Source organism: Spinacia oleracea, chromosome 2 (genome assembly GCF_020520425.1).
Source record: "Spinacia oleracea cultivar Varoflay chromosome 2, BTI_SOV_V1, whole genome shotgun sequence".
NCBI lineage: Eukaryota > Viridiplantae > Streptophyta > Magnoliopsida > Caryophyllales > Amaranthaceae > Spinacia > Spinacia oleracea.
In genome coordinates, this window is record NC_079488.1 from 99,887,435 (window position 1) to 99,908,233 (window position 20,799).

Sequence of the window (20,799 nt, forward strand, 5' to 3'; positions counted from 1 at the left end):
GTTCTAAAATTAAAGTTTAGGATTCTGCTGTTAAAGTTTAGGATAATTAAGTTAAAGTTGAGGATTATAGAGTTAAAGTTAGGGTTTTAGAGTTAAAGTTGAGGGATCTAAAGTTAAAGTTTAGGCTTAAAGTTTAGGATAATTGAGTTAAAGTTGAGGGTTCTAAAGTTAAAGTTTAGGATTCTGAAACATGTATTTAAAGTTGTTGATTCTATGCTTAAAGTTAAGATTATCACAATTAAAGTTAGCCCTGTTATTGAAATAGTTAAGAAAATTTAATATTAGTTTATCTAACTTTTATTACAAAAAGGGTAACTTTAAGTACAAAACTCTCAACTTTAAGTATAATATTGGTTTTTGGTATATAACTTCAATTCTTCATTGTACGTTAAGTATATATCCATGCACTTTGAAACTTTATTTTCAACTTAAATCCGAAAAAAAAATTCACAATTTATCTTAGACACTTGGACACGTATCCAAGTCAGTCCAAGTAACATGGGTTTTGGCGATGTTTAGAAAAAGTTACGTAACATATTAGAAGTTGTTAATTTAATGCTAAAAGTTAAGCAAATATACCTCAACTTTTACTATATCTAGCCTGACTTTTAATATATAAATCCAACTTTTACATTTTTGAACAAAAGACAGATTAAAAGATATATACACTTCAGAGAAATATTATACTTCACTAAATTTTAATGTATATATTCAAACTTTCAATGTAAAGAAACTTTTACTAAGTTCTCAAGTCTAGTAAACTTTAACTTCAGAATGTTAAACTTTAACTTCATAAACCTTAACTTTAACTTTAAGAAAAAATTAAATTCTATTTTTGATATAAAACATTAAAAGAATCAAAATAATCTCAAATTTGGAGTTATTGTTCCAAAGTCTGCTGTTGGAGGCGCTGCAGTTTTTCCCTTCTTCTTTTTGACAAATGGTCCTCGTGGTCTTTTGTTCCTTCCTTTTGTTGTGCAACGTTCAGGATCCAATACCATAGGAGGTTCAGTTGCTGTGTTTGTTGCAGGTTCAGAACTTGTTGCTTGTTGTACACTTGTATCACTTGTTGTTGTTGCATGAGTACCTACAAACATTTAACATACTGTATCATAACTTTTACTTATAAAACCCAAACTTTAACATATAAAACCCTAACTTTTACTTATAAAATTGTAACTTTTACATATTTTCCTTTTTAAGAAAATGTGAGTTCCAATCTGTTTTTATTTCACACATTATAGTTTTTTTGGTTTAAAGTTGTAGTTCTGTAGGTTAAAGTTATGAAATTTATTCTAAAGTTAAGACAGACTTTCATCATCTCTAACTTAACTTTAACAAGGAATATCTTAACTTTAACCAAAAAACAATTAACTTTTACCTGCTGGTGCTGAGTTTGTTTCATATGCTGCTGTTGCATTTGTTTTAGGTGCTGCTGTTGCACTTGTTTCAGGTGCTGCTGTTGCACTTGTTTCTGTGGTTGAAGCGTCGTCAGTGTTTGAAACATTTAATGACGCTAGAAGTTCATCAACCAGAGACACACTAGCGGCATAACCATCCTCCATAAGGGTTCTTGTCTCCTCATTTGATTGGCTTTTCAAGATAAGGTTGTAGTATTTCCTAGCCATGGTTTGGCGCCAAGGTGTGTACTGCACCTCTTCTGGTTTTTCATTTTCTAATTTGTTCCAAACTGATGACTTGGCAGATTTTGTCCACCTCTTTTTGATGTACTGTTCTGGAATCCGGTTAACCGAATGAAGGTGCAATATCCTAATGCAGTGGTAGCACAACCATCCTGAAGCTTCAAAGTTTTTACACGTACATGATACTGTTTGGCTCTCGTGGATGTATGTTACTCTCTGTGCAGACCAAGGTTCTTCATCAATGGACACAGCATAGAACTCAGTATTTTCTGCATTAGTAGTACCGTGTTTTAAAGTTAGGAAAATCAATATAAAAGTTAGCCCTGGTGTACTTAAAGTTATGAAACTTAATTTTTCAGGTTACATAACTTTAAAAATAAAAAACCTAGCTTTAACTTCAGAATTCTAAACTTTAACTTCAGATGCCTAAACTTTTTCAAAATCTTAACTTTTAAAACAAAAAACCTAAACTTTTTACTTAAAGTTATGAAAATATGTATAAAAGTTAGCCCTGGTGAATTAAAAGTTAATAAACTTTATATTTCAGTTTATCAACTTTTATTAAAAAAAGGCATAACTTTTACAGTAAAAAGACTAACTTTAAATTCTGATATTTACCTTGTTTCCAAATTAATTTTGCTGTTGTTGCAATTGAATATCCAAATTCCTCCTCAAAGTCTCTGAATAGTGACAACGTGTAAACTTCTGATGCATGTTTCAACAATCCAGATAGTGGTAAAGCCGAGGATGGAACCGATTTACTACAAGAGAATTCAGCTTGCTTTTCTGTACTTCTCCAACGTTGTATTGTACCTTTGAACAATCTATAGAAATCAGTTAAACTGGTTGTTCTGTTTGCTCTAAATCCGATGGCGTGATTAGTGCTTTCACTTCGTTGTGAAGACAAAATCCCAGCTGAAAAGAAGTCTTTGCTTAGCGCAGGGCACCATTTTTCTCTCAAATCGTATACATTTGTAAACCACTCTTCCCCTATCAGCTCATATTGTTGCAGCATTGATCTCCAATTGGTTTCAAATTCAACTACTGTGACACACTTATACAAGCAATAGTTGAATGTCTTCTTAAAAGTTGGATCTCGTTTCAATGCCCCAAATCTGGTAATAGCATTCTGATGCAAATGCCATACACATAATCTGTGTCTTGAATCTGGAAAGACCTGCATATACAACTCAATGTTAAAAGTTGAGATTTTTGAAGTTAAAGTTAAGAAAATTGAAATTAAAGTTAAGAATTATAAAGTTAAAGTTAAAGTTAAGGATAAGTATTCTAAATTTAAACTTTAGGATTCTAAAATTAAAGTTAAGATTTCTAAATTTAAGGGTAAGGATTCTGAACTTAAAGTTAAAGATTTGGAAGTTAGAGTTAAGGACTATGAACTTAAAGTTGAGGAATATGAAGTTAAAGTTAAGGGCTCTGAAAAGGATAAATCTTGGATTTTTACCTGATTGATGGCATTGTTCATTGCTGCATCTTGATCTGTAAAGATTGATATTGGACTTTTTCCCCCCATTGACTTTTTGAAAGTTTGTAGAAGCCACACAAACGACTCAATCTTTTCATCTCCTATGAATGCACAACCAAACATGCAATTGTTCCAGTGGTTGTTTATTCCAACTATTGGAGCACAAATTAGGTTATACCTGTTTGTTCTATACGTCGTGTCAAAAACCACTATATCTCCAAAAATTCCATAGTCTTCCATCATCATAGAGTCCCTCCAAAACAAACTCCTCAATTTACCTTTTTCATCCAATCTAAATCTAAAAAAGAAGTTTGGGTCACCTTCAAGCTCTAAATACATTATGTCAGTTACTGCTTGTGCATCACCTCCTTCTATTTGCTTCATTTTTAACCTCGTGCAGTAATTTAGATGGTCTTTCTTCGAGTGTCCCAAATTTTCTTCACCTCCAGCTTCAATTGCCATGTAGTTAAAGGAAGCCGTGGATGACAGACCTGTCAGTTCAGCATAAAAGAATGTAAATAAAATAATAGTTTCGGCAAAATGTTTAACTTTTACTTCTTCAGACCTGACTTTTAGTACAAAAAGGCTAACTTTAACTTTTAAAACTTTAATTGTCAATAACTTAACTTTAACACCTTATAGTTAATTTTCTTTGTTAAAGTTGTTGTTATTTAGGTTAAAGTTAAGGAAATCATTGTCAAAGTCAAAAACAGTCTTCATTCTACTCTTACCTAACTTTTACTTTAAAAAGCTTAACTTTAACTTCTAAAACTTTAATTGTCATTAACTTAACTTTAACACCTTATAGTTAATTTTTGTGTTAAAGTTGTGGTTATGTAGGTTAAAGTTAAGGAAATTGTTGTCAAAGTTAAAGACAGTTCTCATTTTATTCTAACCTAACTTTTACTTTAAAAAGCTTAACTTTAACTGAGATGAGTGTGACTTTTATATTTCCAACTTTTTTCATCTTAGAAGGTGATTGCAGTAACAAAAGGATGAGTATCAAAACAATAACTTTTACACAGAACATAAAAGTTTAACTATCAAAATGTAACTATTACCAGATTTTTGCATAGTTTCAATTGCCTCCCTCTTCTCTTCCGTTATTTGCCTTTCAGATCTATGCAAGTAGTGCCATTGACTTCTAGTTAAATCATGGTTGTGCATTATCACATGATTAACAACCTCATATCTGCCTTCAGAATTCATTTTCACTCTCAAGCAAGCCCTACATTGAGTTCTCGTGATCGAAACTTGCCTTGGTTTTCTCTCTTTTTTGGGCACCACAGGAACAACTGTTTGCACTTTTTTCTTTTTGTTCTTTCCATTGTTTGTTACTCCTACTGCTGAACAAACATATGTCTTTTCAAGCACGATTCTTGTCCCAACTTTGAATCTCGTGTTTCCTTTCCTTATGGAAAACCCAACCTCACTAGCATGTTTTTCGTAGAAACCTAGAAGTTCCTCCACTGTTTCAGCAGTGTATCCCATCAGTGTTCCAACAATATCTTGATCCGGTTCTGTTATTGCAATTACCAAAAATCAGCAATTTTTTTTATTATTAAACCCTAACTTTTACGCATAATACTATAACTTTTATTAAAACAAGGCCAACATTTACTAAAACAAGTTTTACTTCTATGCATAGAACTTTAACTTTTACTAAAACAAGGCTAACTTTTACTAAAACAAGCCTAATTTTTACGCATAAAACTGTAACTTTTACAACAATAAGTCTAACTTTTATGCATAACTTTTATGCATAACTATAACTTTACATTTTACTTACTTAGCTTTTACTCTGAATACCTAAACTTTAACTTTGATATCTGTATCTTTTTCAAACACCAATACTTCAGCCAAACCAACATATTTACCTAACTTTAACAGGAATATCCCTAACTTTTACATTTATAACCATAACTTTAACTTCAAACATATAATTAATTATTCATACCTTCAGAACCAGAAATAATATGTTGTTCTTCAGCTTCCATTGCCTCCTCTTCTTCACGTTCCTGTGCCAAAGCATTATTTTCGATGCAATTGTTGAGAACGTCCTCCATTGTTGCATCTTGAATATCAGGTTCAACAGGAACTTGAATTCTTTGAGTGGATTGAATCACACTCCTAATTAGGTTTTCCATTAGAGATTGATTTCACAATTTCGATCTCGATTTCGATTGCGTTCTTCTTCCTTCTTTTCAGTTTGGATTTCAATGTCGATCGTTTTTTATCTCGATTTCGATTGCGTTCCTCTTCTTCAGTTTCGATTTCAATGTCTGCGTCCTTCTTCCTTCTTCCTTCCTTCTCTTTTTGCGATTTTACGGGGCGTTTTCTCTCTCCTTTTCTGCGATTTTGCTGGCTGCGTTTTCTCTCTCCTCTTTCTTTCTTTCTTTGCGTGATTTTTCTTTCTTTCTTTCCGTGATTTTGTGCGCGCGTTTATGTTCATTTAATTCACATGTGTGACAACTTGGTGCACATTAATATTAATGTGCACCTGTTGCACACAAGACCTTTTGTTCGACTAATAGAACAAGATGGTCTAAGGTTGTCATGTAATGCCATACAAATTTACGCTCGTTACTTGTCGCGTATGCTAAGTTTAAATAAAATGGACGATAACAAGCTTAAACATTTTTTTGATATGCAATTGCTTATGGAGCTGAGGGATCCTAATTGACCAGAGTTTTGGTCTTTAGAGTAGCATAGAATCAAGATCATGACTATACATTTGATTTGTTGCTCACAACTGACAAGTAGACCACGAATCCACGACATTATAACAATAATTCTCTACAAATTTTTAACAATTACAGAGTTTTTTTTTTTTTTTTTTTTTGACAGCAAGAACAAACACGCTAGACCAAGTCAACCAACTCATCAACCATTTTCCCGCATAAGTGACACTTCTTATCAACCATCAGTCCATCACCCTTGGCTTATTGAGATTGACATTTAAAGCAAGGGCTTTGTTGATTATCTTCCAAATAAAAACCTTCCATTTCAGAAGGATTTTCATTCTCCACAGCCTACTCCAGGCCGAAACGTTGATTTTGACTGTTATGATCCCCTCATACCTTTTGACCTCTAAGAAATTAAGTTGCATGTGTAGACCAGATGCTTCACCATTTTCAGACATATTCCAAATCACTTTATCCTTTGTTGTTTCCTTCGGAATATGCATGCGTACACATAATAGACTTAGTCGAGCTTGTGGTGAACGAGTTTCAGATTAGGTTGGAGTTCGACACCCTAACACTATATTCTATAAATGATTAGCTTGGATTTCCACACCACCAAATGAGGAAACGATTATGTAAACAACAACTTTCTAGAAAATACTACTCCATATTCTACGTTTAATCGGATGATCAATTCATTGTACTAGCTTAAATTAGAAGAGTATGGGCCTAGGGGGCTTTAAGGCAAGAAACCGTCTTCAACCGAACTGACATGTAGGGGTGCAAACAAGCCTAGCCGAGTCGAGCTGAGTATTGCCATGTTCATTTAATTTAAGAGATTTTTTGTTCGTCAATGTCTCGTTTATTTTAATCGAGCTAACTTCATTAACTAGGTTTGCGCTTTAGAGTTTAACCATTTGAAAATATTACTTTGAATATGCACTAATTTAGCAATTTAAATAAAAATATATTTGTATTCTATGATATTTTTTTGGATGTTAAAAGTCAAAACACGGTTTTTATCTATAGTAAAACAATTATGTTTGGAATTTTTTTATTATAAACATAAATAGACAAGTTTGTTCATGGACATAAATAAATGAGATGTTCATGAAATTAAATGAACGAGCACACATATGTTCATGTTCATATTCAAATTCAAGTTCAAGTTCATTAAACAAACTTCAAAAGGTGTTCAAGCACGGTTGATTTATTAAATAAACGAACATTAACGGGCTTTAGTTGAGTCTGAACCCGAGTAATTTAGGCTCCGGTTTATTGGACTTATTTTGACTGAACTTATATTATCTGAATTTATCTGAATATATATATATATATATATTTTTTTGGAGGGGAAACTTATCTAAACTTATTTTATCTGGAAAAACAAACTTATTTTGTCTGAAATAAACTTATTTGTGCATGAAAATGTCTGAATTTTTTTTTTTTGTTAAACTAAACTTATTAGAGCATCTCCAATGGTTGTAGCCAAGGACTAGCTTGAAATTTATAAAAGTTTCAAGCTAATAGCTAGACAATTGGAGTGAAAATAATAAATTAGCTTGGCCAAGCAAATTAGCTTAAACAAGCTAATTTGCTTGACAACCAGCTACCAAATGTTGCCAATTAATTAATTGACAAGTGGGCCAAATGGGACCAATTTAAATAACAAGCTAGTTGCTAGCCATTGGAGCAAAAATTAGCTAGACAATGAAATAGCTTGAAATCTTATGGGCATAATAAGTTAATTATCAAATTAGCTTACCATTAAAGATGCTCTTATCTGATTTGAATATAAGTCAAAATAAGTCGAAAAAAACTGTCCATCAATGAGAATTTCAGCTCATTTGCACGCTAAAGAGTAAAGACATCAATCAAACTTCAAAATCCAAGAGGGGACCAATTGCAAAAAAAAGAACTGTGTAAAAATCTTACTTTTGAGAGTAAAAAGAGACTGAAAAACAATGGCAGGGCACGAGGATTTCATCGAAGCTGAAAATGCAGAAGCCATCATCACTCGAATCGAGCACAAATCTCGCAAGATCGAAAGCTTACTCAAACAGTATTCCAATTTCTCTCTCCTCTTTTTTCAAAGTTTCAAGCTTTTCAATTTCTAATCATCAATGTCATTTTAAAGTCTGGGTTTAACAAAAATTGGGAAAAAAAAATTAGGTATAAACCAGTTGAAGCTCTCAAAACTGCGCTTGAAGGTTCATCTGCCATAACTAAAGACGATCGCTGCAAGGTTAATACTCACATTTTTCTTTTTAATTTCATAATGTGATTATTTGTACCCTAGGGTTTGTAATTTTGGTTTCTAATTGAGGATAAATTGTGTATAGTCGGCGAATTGGATAGCGGTTCATCGGGCGATAATGGCGATTAAAGATGTTGATGGGATGCTCGCTTCTTTGGATTCTGAGTATTATGATATTCTCATGAAGTATGTGTTACCTTCATTTTGATCTCCAATGTCAATGTTTTATTCAACACTGTATACTTTGCTTTCGTAATTTGTTGCATTCTATCAGTTATATGATGTGATGACTTTTTGCATTGTGAGTATGAAATTGTTGATCGAGTGATGCAATTTTGTTGGCTTAATACCATAATGTAGGTTCTGAAAGCAGAAAAATTGGTTGTAGTATTGAACATTTTAGAAATTATAAGCACTAGAAGCCTGAACATTGTGTCTACTCCCTCCGTCCCTTAATACTCGCACCGCTTTCCTTTTCGGGCCGTCCCTTAATACTTGCACCGCTTCTATAAATGCAAATTTATACCAATATTATATTATTTCTCACACTTACTTACTAACCCCACCTACACCTCTATTCCCTACAAAAAATCATTTAAAAATTCACACCCCCACTCACCACTCTCCACCTCTTACACATTTCCCACTAACTATATTAAAAAAAATACTCCACTATCAACTAACACTCATTAAATTAATAAGTCAATTCAAATGTCTTAAACTCCGCACCGATCAAACCGGTGCGAGTATTAAGGGACGGAGGGAGTATGTGGAAACCCCTCTTCTACCCTGTAGTATACGTAACCTCCTTCAATTATGTAAAGAAAAACTCGATGGCGGTTTTGGACATTGTGTTAGGATATGTACTAGATGAATAGAAATACTAAAACTTAACTGTGTAGTTATTCTTGACAAAGTCTATTTATTTTGAATTTTCTCTTAAAATTGCCGAAATATAGCTTGAACTTTGAAAGATGGCTGGTATGGTATTTGAGTTACATAAATTAGTTATAGATTTGATAAGCTCAATTCCCTCGTTAAGCGCTATAGAAGAGAGAATAAGACTCTCCATCATCTTTCTTTGGCTGAGTGATGTGTATTTCCACGGTACCAATTTGTTATATCCATATTACAGCATAGATGTGCCTATGATTGGAAGGTAATTCTGTGGTTCAATACTTTTGGAGGTGATTCCATTTACTGTTTGACAAAAAGAGTAAACATGTATTTGTCATCTCTTGCCGAGATATATTAATAATCACATTGCCAAAATGACTGTCTCAATGATCTTATCTTGGGACACGGTACTGCTGGATATAGAACTAGGATGGTGGGACCCTTTATCCTCGAAAGTATGTGTTTAGGATCTAATTTCTTTCCCTTTGTAAAATTTTGTGACAGAAGCTTGCTCCAATGTAAAATTGTACTCCTCTTTTCTGCATGTTGGTATTGTCTAACTTGAAATCTGATGCCAGAGGATAACAGTAAGTCTGAAGCATGAATTGTGTGATATTGAAAAAAAGAATATTTTTTTGGTGCCTGCAATTATTAATGATAAGGTTGTAATGAGGATTGAGGAAGAGGTCCAAATATTCTACGTGATTGCATTCTAGCAAGGTCGTACCCTAGTTGTGACCTGTGTGAAATCATACATATATTCCTCAAAGCTTACTGGAAAAGGGCAGGAACAGTGCACACTCCAATTAATGTTTTTTAGTTTGATGTGCGTATTGGTGACTGGCTTCAACCTTCTGGGTGCTGATCAAGTTGGCCGTGCAAAAAATTGTAGGATAGGGTGTTGAAACTGTTTTTTGATAATTTTTTATCATGCAACTTGATACTGATGCCAGAGGATAGTTTCTTGTGAAATTGAAGCATGAACTTGTAATATTGCAGTATACCATAATACCATATTAATTATTATACATATCTAGGGAAAATACTATTGTAGGAACCATGTGACAGGAAATGCGTTGAAAATTGTGATCATGGGACTAAAATGATTCAATTTGATTTCAACATTGTGTTTGAATTGCCATGATGGGAAAGGGAGGAGAGCGTAGGATCTTGTTTTTCCTTTTCCCTTCCCCCAATCTATATCCATATCAAGGGAATGGATCCATCACTCTCCCTTTCCGCCAATTCAATGCAAATCATCTCTTCCAAAACACCCTGCCAATACCTACAATTAGATAGTCAAGAAAAAGAGGTAACTTGCAGCTTTGCTTTAGTCTTCTCTTCAAAATTTGTGTTTGCAAATTCCTCCCTTCTTTCGATCTATGGTACTCCGTGTTGGATATAGATAGAGAACAAGCCGATGGTTTTTTAAAAAAAAATCTTTCACTGAATGATTCATTGAGATGGATGGTAGTGACAAGATTGGAAATGGAAGACTCTGAAAGCAGTAACCCCCATTTTCACTTCTTCCCATGTAGGACTGGACATTTGATTAACATCATATTAGGTTCTCTTCCTTCCATTTTTAACATCATAACGGGCTTAAGTCTTTACTCGTATTTTTGTGCAAATAAAAAGTTACTTCAATGTTTGAACCAGGTTCTTGCAGACTTGTAGACTTGTAGTCATGGGCTCGATGGCTTGTAGTAACTCAAAATGTTGTTTTGGCTTGAAATTTTTAGGTACTTGTACAGAGGTTTGTCAACTGGAGATCGTCCGACATGTGAACAGTGCCTCAGAATACATGAAAAGCTGACTCAGAGAGCTGGTCTAGGATGCATACTTCGCTGTCTTGCTGATACACAGAATACAGTGTGATTCAAGTTAATACAAAACTCGTTAAAGGACCATCTGATAGAAATGATCTCACACGTCACACCTTCTACCCTTATGCATCCCTGTTTTAGAAAAGGGATATGGAGAATTCTTAAGATTTGTATAGAAGTTGATGTCTTCACTCTTTGCTAGGCAGTTATCTCGCTTATCTGTCTCATCCCTGTAAAACTCAGAGCTTCTAAGCTCTTGTCATTATATCAGAGATTACATTCCATTAGCAAAACTTTCAGATCATCAGATGTCACGTAACATAGAGATTTATTGTTTTTATGATTGTGTTTCACACCTTCAATACACATAAAGAACTGTGCACTGTAGTGTTAGAGATTGAGGTCACAGAGAAGAAATGGATTGATGGAGCAAGTATCTTCATTTACTCAATATCTGATTTTTTTCACACAGATACGGTTTGATTTTCAGATGGGGTGAAAAGAGTGAAGCTATTTTATGCAGTTCTGCACTACTGTGTCAAAAAATGTGGAATATTTGCGTCCACCAGTGTAGAGAGTTTGTTCTACTCTGTAATATTTACTGATTACGTAGATGTCAATTAGTTTAGCCTGTGAAGTTTCAAAACGAGGTATTGATTTCTTTTAATCCCACTTGCAGATGTTTTTGTAACATATTGTTGAACTGGTGAGCATGTCAATGCGACATGCTCCAGCACAGATACCATTTTCAGGTGATATATCAATTAAACAAGTTTAAATAAAAGCAGAAGAAAATACTGCATGAATCAGACAGTTTAAAATATTTCTTTCCCACTCCCATATCATTGTCTGTACATCATTATGTCATCTAAGCAAACCGTTATCTTCCAAACTCAATATTTGGAATTTTTCATGCTTTTATACCATTAATTTCAACCCCTAAGTCAATCTTGACATTGAGTAAATATACCTCCAATATTATAAGTTATTAGTCCTATTACTGTCACACTACGAGCGAGGAATATGGGACTCGAACACTCGATTATTGTTTATCGTAAATGAAAGCTTTTTTATGTTTAACGGGATAGGCCGGTGGAAGGCAGCCATCGGGTATCGCCCCATTTCACCGGCCGGAGCTTTGGTTGTGGCGGAAGAAGAGTTGAAAGAAACAGTTTTGCAAGAAGGGCACAATGTGAGGGTGGTAGGAGGGTGGTTTGCATGCATTTGTTCGGGACAGGCCTTCAATGCCCTCAGTTCTTGCACCTCTTTTTGTAGCTTCTTATTTTCTTCTGTTAAATTCTCACAAACCCTCTTTAAGTGCTCACAATCAACCTCTGTTTGCTTCAGCTTTGTCCTGAATGTAGCAAAATCATACATGAAAATTAAACCAAGTACCAACATACTCCGTATGACTTGAAAATGATAAAACTACGGATTAATATACTCCGTATAATACAAGGCCGCCAACAATGACAAAAATCCGAAAATTTAGTCTAATACTCCGTATTAAAAAGAAAAAGATAAATAGTCGTAAAGGTTTTTTTTTTTTTGGGAGGGGCAGATAAATAGTCGTAAAGGTTAATTATAAGAATTAAAAGTCAAAGCGTTAAACATACTAATAACATTGATCGATCAACACGTAGTTTTGTCAGTATTAACTTTTATTATGTTAAGTACTTAATTAAATGACTACTATCTGAACCAAAATAATAGATGTATGAACTCATTTTCATAAAATTATGTGGTTTTATGTTAGAACACAACATTCATTAGAAAAAAGCATAACGTCCAACAGATTTAAGTGAACTTGAACTGTTGAATTTTGATTTTAAAGCAGTTTTACAACTACAAATACAACTCATAATTTTTTTTTATACGGAGTAGAATAATGTCATCACACTATAATTCAAACTCCGAGCTCCATTTATTTTTTATGATGCATATATTTATGGCTCATCCGGATTAAAAAAATATGTTAAGTTTTATTCTTCACAATTTTGCACTAATTTTTCATGGGTTGATCTGAATAACTGGTCTAGAATTTTCACATTACCTTGCCCTTCTATTTTGAAACCAGACTTCCACTTGCCTTGGCCTTAAATTTACTTCCTTTGCCAATGCCAATTTTTGCTTCTGAGAACACATTAAAGGAAAAAAAAATTACTCCGTAGGACATTAATACTCAATTAGTTGACTTATTTGTAAACTTGTCATATACTCCCCCAAGAAAATATTGGAGCATGTAGGTGGGAGTATCAAGAATGGTGTTCCCTACACGTTTTTCTACGCATGTGGTTATCATGCACAAAATAAATACAGAAAATATCATTTTTTCTCAAGTGTATCTAATAAGTTTCTGATGAGAATGTCCTGTTGATCTATAACATCTCCGAATAATGTAAAATATAAAATAATTTAAAATTAACGTGACAATGACCAAATTTTATTACTATATCTAAAGAAATAACTAAAATAAAGAAATGAAAATAAAAAATAGAGGAAAGGAATAAACAACTGACTGTGTTAAGGGTGGTGTGTTCCTTGAAAGCTTGTTCTAACACCACAATTTGTTCCTTAGTAAGTCTAAGCTTCTTTCTTTCTCCTCCTTCACCGCCACCGTTGCCGCCATCTTCGTCGTCGCTTTCTGCACTAAAACCACCCAACCTTTTCCCGGTACCACTTGATAAGATGCTGTTTGGGGAGCCTATTTTTCCTGTTATTTCTATTACTTCCTCCAAGTCTATTATTTCTGGTGGTGATTTTATTTCCTGATCCATCCCCATATTAATCTTCCTTGGCATCATCATTAATGTTGTATTAAGTTTCTGCATCTTTGTCATTTGATGATGTTCATCATCTGTAAAAATAATTTTAAACAAAACATGTAGTGTTTAATCATATCATGCATCCAACTTTCAAAGACATGCACGACTTCACGTGCAGTCGTGCAGGTACTCCATCCGTTCTTTAAAGATTATTAAACTTTTTGTTCGATGAGATTGCAAGTTTTTTTTTTTTTGAACATAAACAAATTCCATCTAGCAATTTCTTCATGCAATTCTTTTCCTAGGATAAATTGGACATGTTATCCATCAAAAGAACAAAATATATTAAAATATATATTTCACTTTTTTTTTTTTTTTTTTTTTTGTTTAGAAAATAACAACTATTTTACAATCTCATAAAACAGGATAAATAAATAAATTACCTGTTGAAAATTGGGGCTCTCTCTTGCATACTTGGTTGTGATTAAGATGTGTAATTGGTGGTTTCAAGCTTAAGCTCAAACCCCAAAACTCAAACTTGTCTTCTTCACCCATGTCAATTTCTCTCTCTAGAGTTTCTCTCTCTAATACTTGTGTTTTTGTTGGGTGTTACACTTCACACAAACAGTAGGCAGCAAACACACTTATATTTATATTGACAAATTACAAACACCATTAATTCAATCATGAGTTAAAATGTTTTCCTATTTATAATTACAGTATAATAAATTAATAATACAGAGTAGTCTGGAATAGATCTCGAGCCTTGGATACCACCCTCAAAACTCTACAACTAATCTGTAATAGGCATGTTTTTCTGGTCAAAATGTTATTTCCTTGTTATAGTAATCATGTCCCGGTTTCCCTTTCTCTGCTTTGACTAATTACTTCATGTTTGTAACTCATGTCATGGAATAATTATTTAACACTACTAAACATAATTTTGATTTGCCTTTTTCTGACAGTTTTTCCAAACTCGTAATTAATTTCAGTTTAATAAAATCATAATTAAGTGATTAATTAATAATAATAATACGGAGTAGTAGCTTTAAATTTATTGGTTTTTGGAAATGGACGTATAATAATAATTTGGGAGTTAAGTTAATTTTGATTGTGAAAAAGGAGTCAAAAGGAATTAATTGTTTTTCAAAGTTGTAAGTTACAATGGTAATTTTTGGGGTTTCATGGAAGGAAACATATTTAATGCAAAAAAGTCTATTTATTCAAAGTTTATTGATCTTGATAAGCTATATCTTGAAGGATATGGTTGAGCTTTCATGGCTTTGGTTAACATAATTACCTTTAGATTGTCTTTTACTTTTTTTTTTTTTTTTTTTTTTTTTTTTTGAAATAAGATTGTCTTTTACTTTTGAAACCTGGTTTTTATAATTTGCAGATTTGATATTTCTAGTGTTGTGGACTTGTGGGCCGAGATTTCTCCAAGACAATATTTATCTTTAAAGGATATAGTAAGTGTACAATAAATTTATTATATATTGGGTTGCTTTACTCTATTTTATTAGTTAAATTGTTTTTTACCATCTAAAAAAATTGACAAATTATTTTTTACCACCTAAAAAATAAAGTTGTCTTTTACCACCTAAAAATAAAATAAAAATTAATTTTTACCACCTCTTTAACTGAAAAAATACAAGGAAATGTTCCATGACTAGCTATAAGTTACACTTTGATTATATATTTTTCCAAAATTCATAATTATACTACGGAGTACGAAGTATAAGGCAAATACTTTTTCCGATATAATTATTAGCATGATTTGATATTGTATGCTTTTGTGGACATAATTTTTGCATGATACTTTTGAAAAAGAACTAATTTTATTTTCCTCTACTAGGCGCATGTTCGGAAATTTCTACCCTATTCAAAATTCTAGATATGACACTGATTATATCGGGATATCTTTTAATCATTTTGACTTAACTTTTACTATGATGTACAATATTTATTATACATCACCTCTAAATAAGAATTTATGATTTATCTTTGCTACAGAGTCAAATATCGAGTATACATATTTTCCTCACAACTATGATTATTGCTTCGGCAAATTTTGCGTAAGACCGCCTTATCGAAATAACCACTTTAATTGCTTAACTAATTGGTTTCATTGCTTAACTAATTGGTTTTATTTCTTAATTAATTAGTTACAGTACTTAACTAATTGGTTTCATTGCTTAACTAATTAGTTCCATTGCTTAACTAATTGATTTTATTGCTTAACTAATTAGTTTCATTTATCCATTGCTTAATTTATATGACACCAATATGATCGTTTATATACCACCGTCTTATATAAAAATTAGTGTTATTGCTTTGGAGGTAGTGAATACTCTGTATTGCTTTGGAAAAATCTACTCTCTCCGTCTCTTTTTGTTATTTACGTTTTCCTTTTTGGGTGTCCCAAAATGTTCTTTACATTTCCTTTTATATTATACATAAATGATTTAATATTCTTATTAAAATTTGTGTCCAATTATTATTTTAACCAATTAAATTCATTTGGTCATTTAATCTCTCACACTTTTCCATTAGGACATTAACTTTTTCTCATTTTCCCAATATCAGAATTTTGATAAAAGTGAACACATTATAAATAAACGTATTTTTTCTCGTTTATATAAAAACTTAGAAAAATCTCAATGCATATTAAGTAATCGTTAAAACGCGTGTAAAATACCAAACGTAAAAAACAAAAAGAGACGGAGGGATCGAGTATCATTTTTCTCATTTGTTTCATACTACCTCCCGAATTTTTCCGATCTTTCTCTAAAGTTTATCATGTTCAAAATATCGCCTAGTCAGTTATATTTGATGTGTTGTAAGAATAAGTTAAATAATAATCTATAGTATAAATATATTTTGGGAAAAACATATTTATGTGTGATCTTGTTAGATTCATTTTAACGTATATTTTGCCAAAATCATTTAAAAAAATAAAAATAAATTACATGTCAATTAAAGATATTAATTTGTTCAAAATAACCATTGACAAGCGTGAAAAGCAAAGTGTTGCAACTAAAAAGAAATGGAGGAAATACTTAGTTTAGCACATTTGATTTAGTGTGTATGAAAATAGATTATTGTCCAAACTAACATCTTTTACCTCAAATGTTGAATATTTTACATGTATGAACTATGATAAAAGAAAGAATAATATGAGGAATCACTAAATATAATGATCATGTAGACGAGATTCAATAAAGAATTTGGATGTCACCCAATATTTAAGAAACTACGGAGTAGTACTAATTTAATTAGGTCCCGTGTAAGCACAGATATTCGAAAATTATTATTTGATCATACTTTTTTACAAAATACTCCTTCGGTCCCTTAATACTCGCCTTGGTTTGACCGGTACATAGTTTTAGGTAATTTAATTGACTTATTAATTTATTAGGTGGGAGTTGATAGTGAGGTGTTTTTTTTAATATAGTTAGTGGGAAATGTGTCAAATAAAGGGGGTGGGGGTAGGGGGTTGGATTTTTTAATGTTTTTTGGGAAGTATAAATATATGTCGGTTTATGGTTAAGTGAGAGAAATTATATAATATTATTAAAAGTATGTCATTTTGTGGCGAGTATTAAGGGACGACTTTTTAAGGAAAACGGGGCAAGTATATATATTAAGGGACGGAGGGAGTATTTAACTAAAATGTTTATCCCTTAAAGTTAACGAGTAATTAACAAATCTTGAAGGTACTCATTTAATCATCTAATATGAAATTTTATCCCTACTACGTATTACATATATATTTTATATGTTGATTATGATAATTTGACCATAATATTTGATATGCTTAATATGTTAATTCAAAATATCGTGCACGAAAAAGGTGTACATAAATTTATGGTACACCATATCAACTTTTACTTAATTTTTTTGTAACTTTTAGCTGGTTTTTGTAATTTTTAACTCGTTTTAATTAACTTTTATATTATAAAAAAGGAGTTGATAGATAAACATTTTAAAGGCGTAAATGATTAATTTTATACATTATTAGTAATTTTAAATAAATATTTTTTTATTAAAATGAAAAATTTTATCACTAGAAAATAGATACCCGTTACTTTTACATGCATATATAAGGGTAACTTTTAAGTATTTTGAGTTAACTTTTACCAGTGTACAATATTTATTTTACACTACTTATAAATACGTAGTACATAGTAAGAATTTGTGATGTTAATTCGACTAAAATATTAAATAATATAGTTTCTATAATTGATGTGTCGATTTGACTAAAATATTAACAAAATCGTCTAATGCTCTAATATTTTATATTATATATTATTTTTCATGCATAGTTGTTCATATAAAAAGGAGAGAAAATAAAATACGCCCTCCGTCCAGAAATACTTGAAACGGTTTGACCGGCACAAAGTTTAATACATTTTATTGACTTACTATTTTATTGAGTAGTTGGTAGTGAAGTATTTTTTTCAATATAGGTAGTGGATGTGTGTCAACCTTTTAAAGTGGTAAGGGGGTGGGGGTAGTGGAATTTTTTTAATGTTTTTTTTTAGGGAGTATGGATGTAGGTGGGTCTTTGGGTAACTGATAAATTGATATAATATTAAAAAAAAAAATCCATTTTTAGAAACGTTGCAAGTAATCTGGGACAACTATTAAGGAAAGCGTTTCGAGTATTCCGGGACGGAGGAAGTAATAAATAAAGTATTACGTACATATGCTTTTGCAAAATGATTTTTTGGCGGGAAAATTCGCAACAGGAAAAGACATGTGTCATTTTTTGTGTCTGTTTAAGTATAATGTCAAACAAATCCACACCATTATATTTTTTCTTACCCATAAATCACAAATATAATTAAATTAAAATGTATAAATAGTGTTAAAAATTAAAGGGGGTGTTTGGTAAACAGCGGATTGATGTACTATTAGAGGATTCTGCACTATTAGAGGTTTGACCACTTGAAACCGCTAATTAAGGTGTTTGGTTGTTAGCGGTTTCAATTAGCGGGTTGTACATGAAACGCTAATTATGAAAATGCTGGATATATCAGCGTTTTCATATAGTGGTTTGGTATTTGAGACTAGAAAGACGACTTTGCCCCCAAGTATTTGTGTCTTCTCCTTCTCTGTTACTCTGTATTCTGTTAACTTCCTCTCCATGATGATGCTCCATGGCTCCATCTGCAATCCAACCTTCATCCAGTTTTTGTTAAAAAGAAAAAAAAAATATTGAAGCATTTCTCAAACTTTTTTCCCCATGAACGAGTACATTCAAAGGCTTATTTGCAAAATGGGATCTATAATTTCATGTCAAAATATGCATGTCGGCTATATGAGAAATCTAGTAATTGCTCATGGATTGAAGATATTTTGAAATTGATTTCATCAAATCATGGTGTCTAGACTCTAGAGTAGGAGATTAGATCTATTAGCTTTGATTTGAATACTAAAATTTTAATTTTCTTTTTTTGGTTTTTGTTTATGGAGATAGTGTTGGGGAGATTTGGGATGACGGTAGGTTGGGTGAATTGGAGAGTTGGGATGGAATATGAAGAGAGAGGTGGACGGTTGTATTGGTATAATTGAAAAAGGTGAGCCACTGAGCTTTATCCAAATTTTGCTGCTTTTACAACAAATATTTAGAATATTAAATATTAATGTCTATCCAAACTAAAGTTTATCTCAAAAAAATAGATTTAGTTTAAATTGTTTTTATATTTTTTGTCTAACACGTCTTGTCCATCCAAGTAATAAATAACAAATTTGGTAAATCTAAATAACAAATTTGTCCTTAATTTGAAAAATAATGAATAATAAATTAACTAAATGTCTTTATTGGTAATTTTATTCAATGTAACAACTATTATAAAACAGCTAGTTACCAAACACTTTTATAGATACAGCTTATACAATAAGTTAGTCAAACAAGCTAATACAAACAGGTAGTCAATCCAGCTAATATAAACCGTTACAGCTAACCGCTAACCTCTAACCACCAAACACTCCCAAAATATCCCTACTATTTCTAAACGAAGAGAGTAAATAGGAAACGCATTTACGCTCTTTGAAGTTGAAGTTGAAGTTGAAGTTGAAGTTTGAAGAATAGAGTGGTCCGGGTGCACATTCTTGCATCAAAGAAACAAAAATGATACGGAGTAAGCTGTCAAAAAAAAAAGAATTAAGGAGTATATGGGCACACGTGCGGTGCAAGCTGTATCACGTGCGAGTCACCCACAAATCATTGGCTTCTCCGACAACCACACTCGTGTGCTCTTTTTCAGTCGTACAATTCCCTGATCTTCATCACATCATTTCATCTTCGTCAATTATTGATACGAATTAAAATATACACCCTCTATTTCTAAATAAGTATACATAAGTTTAACGGTTTTTATGAAATACCTTTAAGCCTTTAAGGTTTCACTACATTCACCAAATATCTCGTAGTTTCAGGTATTCACTATATACTCCCTCCGTATTTTTTTAAGGGATACACTTGTCTTTTCCGGCCGTATTTATTTAAGAGATACACTTGCTATTTTTAGTAACTTATCAACCCCACCATCTAATTAAATAATACATCTAATATACCCTATCACCCACCATCCTATTAAACAAATAATTTCATAAACTCACCCCACCCTCCACCCACCAAAATGACTTGGTCCCCACATGTTTAATTATTAAAATATCTATCCAACCCCACTTGCTTTATTATTTTATTTTATTCAATTATTCTTCTTAAGACCCGTGCCCGGCCAAGTGTATCTCTTAAAAAAATACGGAGGGAGTACCTTTGATGTTTCATTTTCTTGCATGACGTGACCTTGTCGTTAAGTGACCGTTAGAAACTTTAATTTTTTCACCATGACCATGTTTGGTTAGGAGCTATTATCTATTAGCGGATAGCGGGTTAGCGGTTAGATGTTTGTATTGGTTGAATTAGTTGTTTGTGTAAAAGTGTTTGATAAATTAATTGATATTTGTTATCGGTTTACTATGTAAAATGACCATTAAGGACATTGACATACTTTGTTTCTTATTAATATTAGACAAATAGTATATTGTGTTAATTTTTTCTCTTTAATTTTTTTTTAATAAACATTGACTAAATAAATAAATAAATTATATTAAAAAAAAATCTTAAAAAGTTTAATAAAATATTATTTGTAAATAGAGAAATGTTACTAATGATATTTCAATCATGATTAGAATAGCTTTCAATTGCTTCAAATATAAAATTTATTACAACA

The 20,799-nt window shown here is 32.0% G+C and overlaps 3 protein-coding genes and 1 long non-coding RNA gene across 4 annotated transcripts; 1 reads left to right on the forward strand and 3 right to left on the reverse strand.

The window, feature by feature from the left end:
• Window positions 1-664: 664 nt before the first annotated feature.
• On the reverse strand, window positions 665-1,423 carry LOC130467128 (uncharacterized). The gene is made up of 2 exons (XR_008927288.1): window positions 1,382-1,423; window positions 665-1,087 (listed from the first exon to the last, which is right to left on the reverse strand). It is a non-coding gene; the product is annotated as an uncharacterized lncRNA (long non-coding RNA).
• Window positions 1,424-1,449: 26 nt separating this feature from the next.
• LOC110802831 (protein FAR1-RELATED SEQUENCE 5-like) lies at window positions 1,450-5,273 on the reverse strand. Its single transcript, XM_056836249.1, has 6 exons — window positions 5,084-5,273; window positions 4,188-4,646; window positions 3,106-3,617; window positions 2,262-2,820; window positions 1,516-1,912; window positions 1,450-1,474 (listed from the first exon to the last, which is right to left on the reverse strand). The coding sequence occupies exons 1-6, from the start codon at window positions 5,271-5,273 to the stop codon at window positions 1,450-1,452; spliced, it is 2,142 nt and encodes a 713-aa protein (XP_056692227.1).
• A 2,404-nt stretch (window positions 5,274-7,677) lies between these two features.
• LOC110802837 (actin-related protein 2/3 complex subunit 5A) lies at window positions 7,678-11,130 on the forward strand. Its single transcript, XM_022008301.2, has 4 exons — window positions 7,678-7,872; window positions 7,983-8,055; window positions 8,153-8,253; window positions 10,707-11,130. Exons 1-4 carry the CDS (start codon window positions 7,775-7,777, stop codon window positions 10,840-10,842), a joined length of 408 nt encoding a protein of 135 aa, XP_021863993.1. The 5' UTR covers window positions 7,678-7,774; the 3' UTR covers window positions 10,843-11,130.
• A 591-nt stretch (window positions 11,131-11,721) lies between these two features.
• Window positions 11,722-13,638, reverse strand: LOC110802830 (homeobox-leucine zipper protein ATHB-4). The gene is made up of 3 exons (XM_022008293.2): window positions 13,310-13,638; window positions 12,844-12,923; window positions 11,722-12,144 (listed from the first exon to the last, which is right to left on the reverse strand). Exons 1-3 carry the CDS (start codon window positions 13,628-13,630, stop codon window positions 11,799-11,801), a joined length of 747 nt encoding a protein of 248 aa, XP_021863985.2. The 5' UTR covers window positions 13,631-13,638; the 3' UTR covers window positions 11,722-11,798.
• Window positions 13,639-20,799: the final 7,161 nt, after the last annotated feature.

Coding starts and splice junctions, on each gene's coding strand:
- LOC110802831 (XM_056836249.1), bottom strand. CDS start 5,273: ATGGAAAACCTAATTAGGAGTGTGATTCAATCCACTCAAAGAATTCAA. Junction 3,618..4,187: donor TGAAACTATGCAAAAATCTG/GTAATAGTTACA, acceptor CTGAACTGACAG/GTCTGTCATCCACGGCTTCC. Junction 2,821..3,105: donor TGAACAATGCCATCAATCAG/GTAAAAATCCAA, acceptor TTGTATATGCAG/GTCTTTCCAGATTCAAGACA.
- LOC110802837 (XM_022008301.2), top strand. CDS start 7,775: ATGGCAGGGCACGAGGATTTCATCGAAGCTGAAAATGCAGAAGCCATC. Junction 7,873..7,982: donor ATCGAAAGCTTACTCAAACA/GTATTCCAATTT, acceptor AAAAAAAATTAG/GTATAAACCAGTTGAAGCTC. Junction 8,254..10,706: donor TATTATGATATTCTCATGAA/GTATGTGTTACC, acceptor TGAAATTTTTAG/GTACTTGTACAGAGGTTTGT.
- LOC110802830 (XM_022008293.2), bottom strand. CDS start 13,630: ATGACAAAGATGCAGAAACTTAATACAACATTAATGATGATGCCAAGG. Junction 12,924..13,309: donor AACACACCACCCTTAACACA/GTCAGTTGTTTA, acceptor ATGTGTTCTCAG/AAGCAAAAATTGGCATTGGC. Junction 12,145..12,843: donor TTTCAAAATAGAAGGGCAAG/GTAATGTGAAAA, acceptor TGCTACATTCAG/GACAAAGCTGAAGCAAACAG.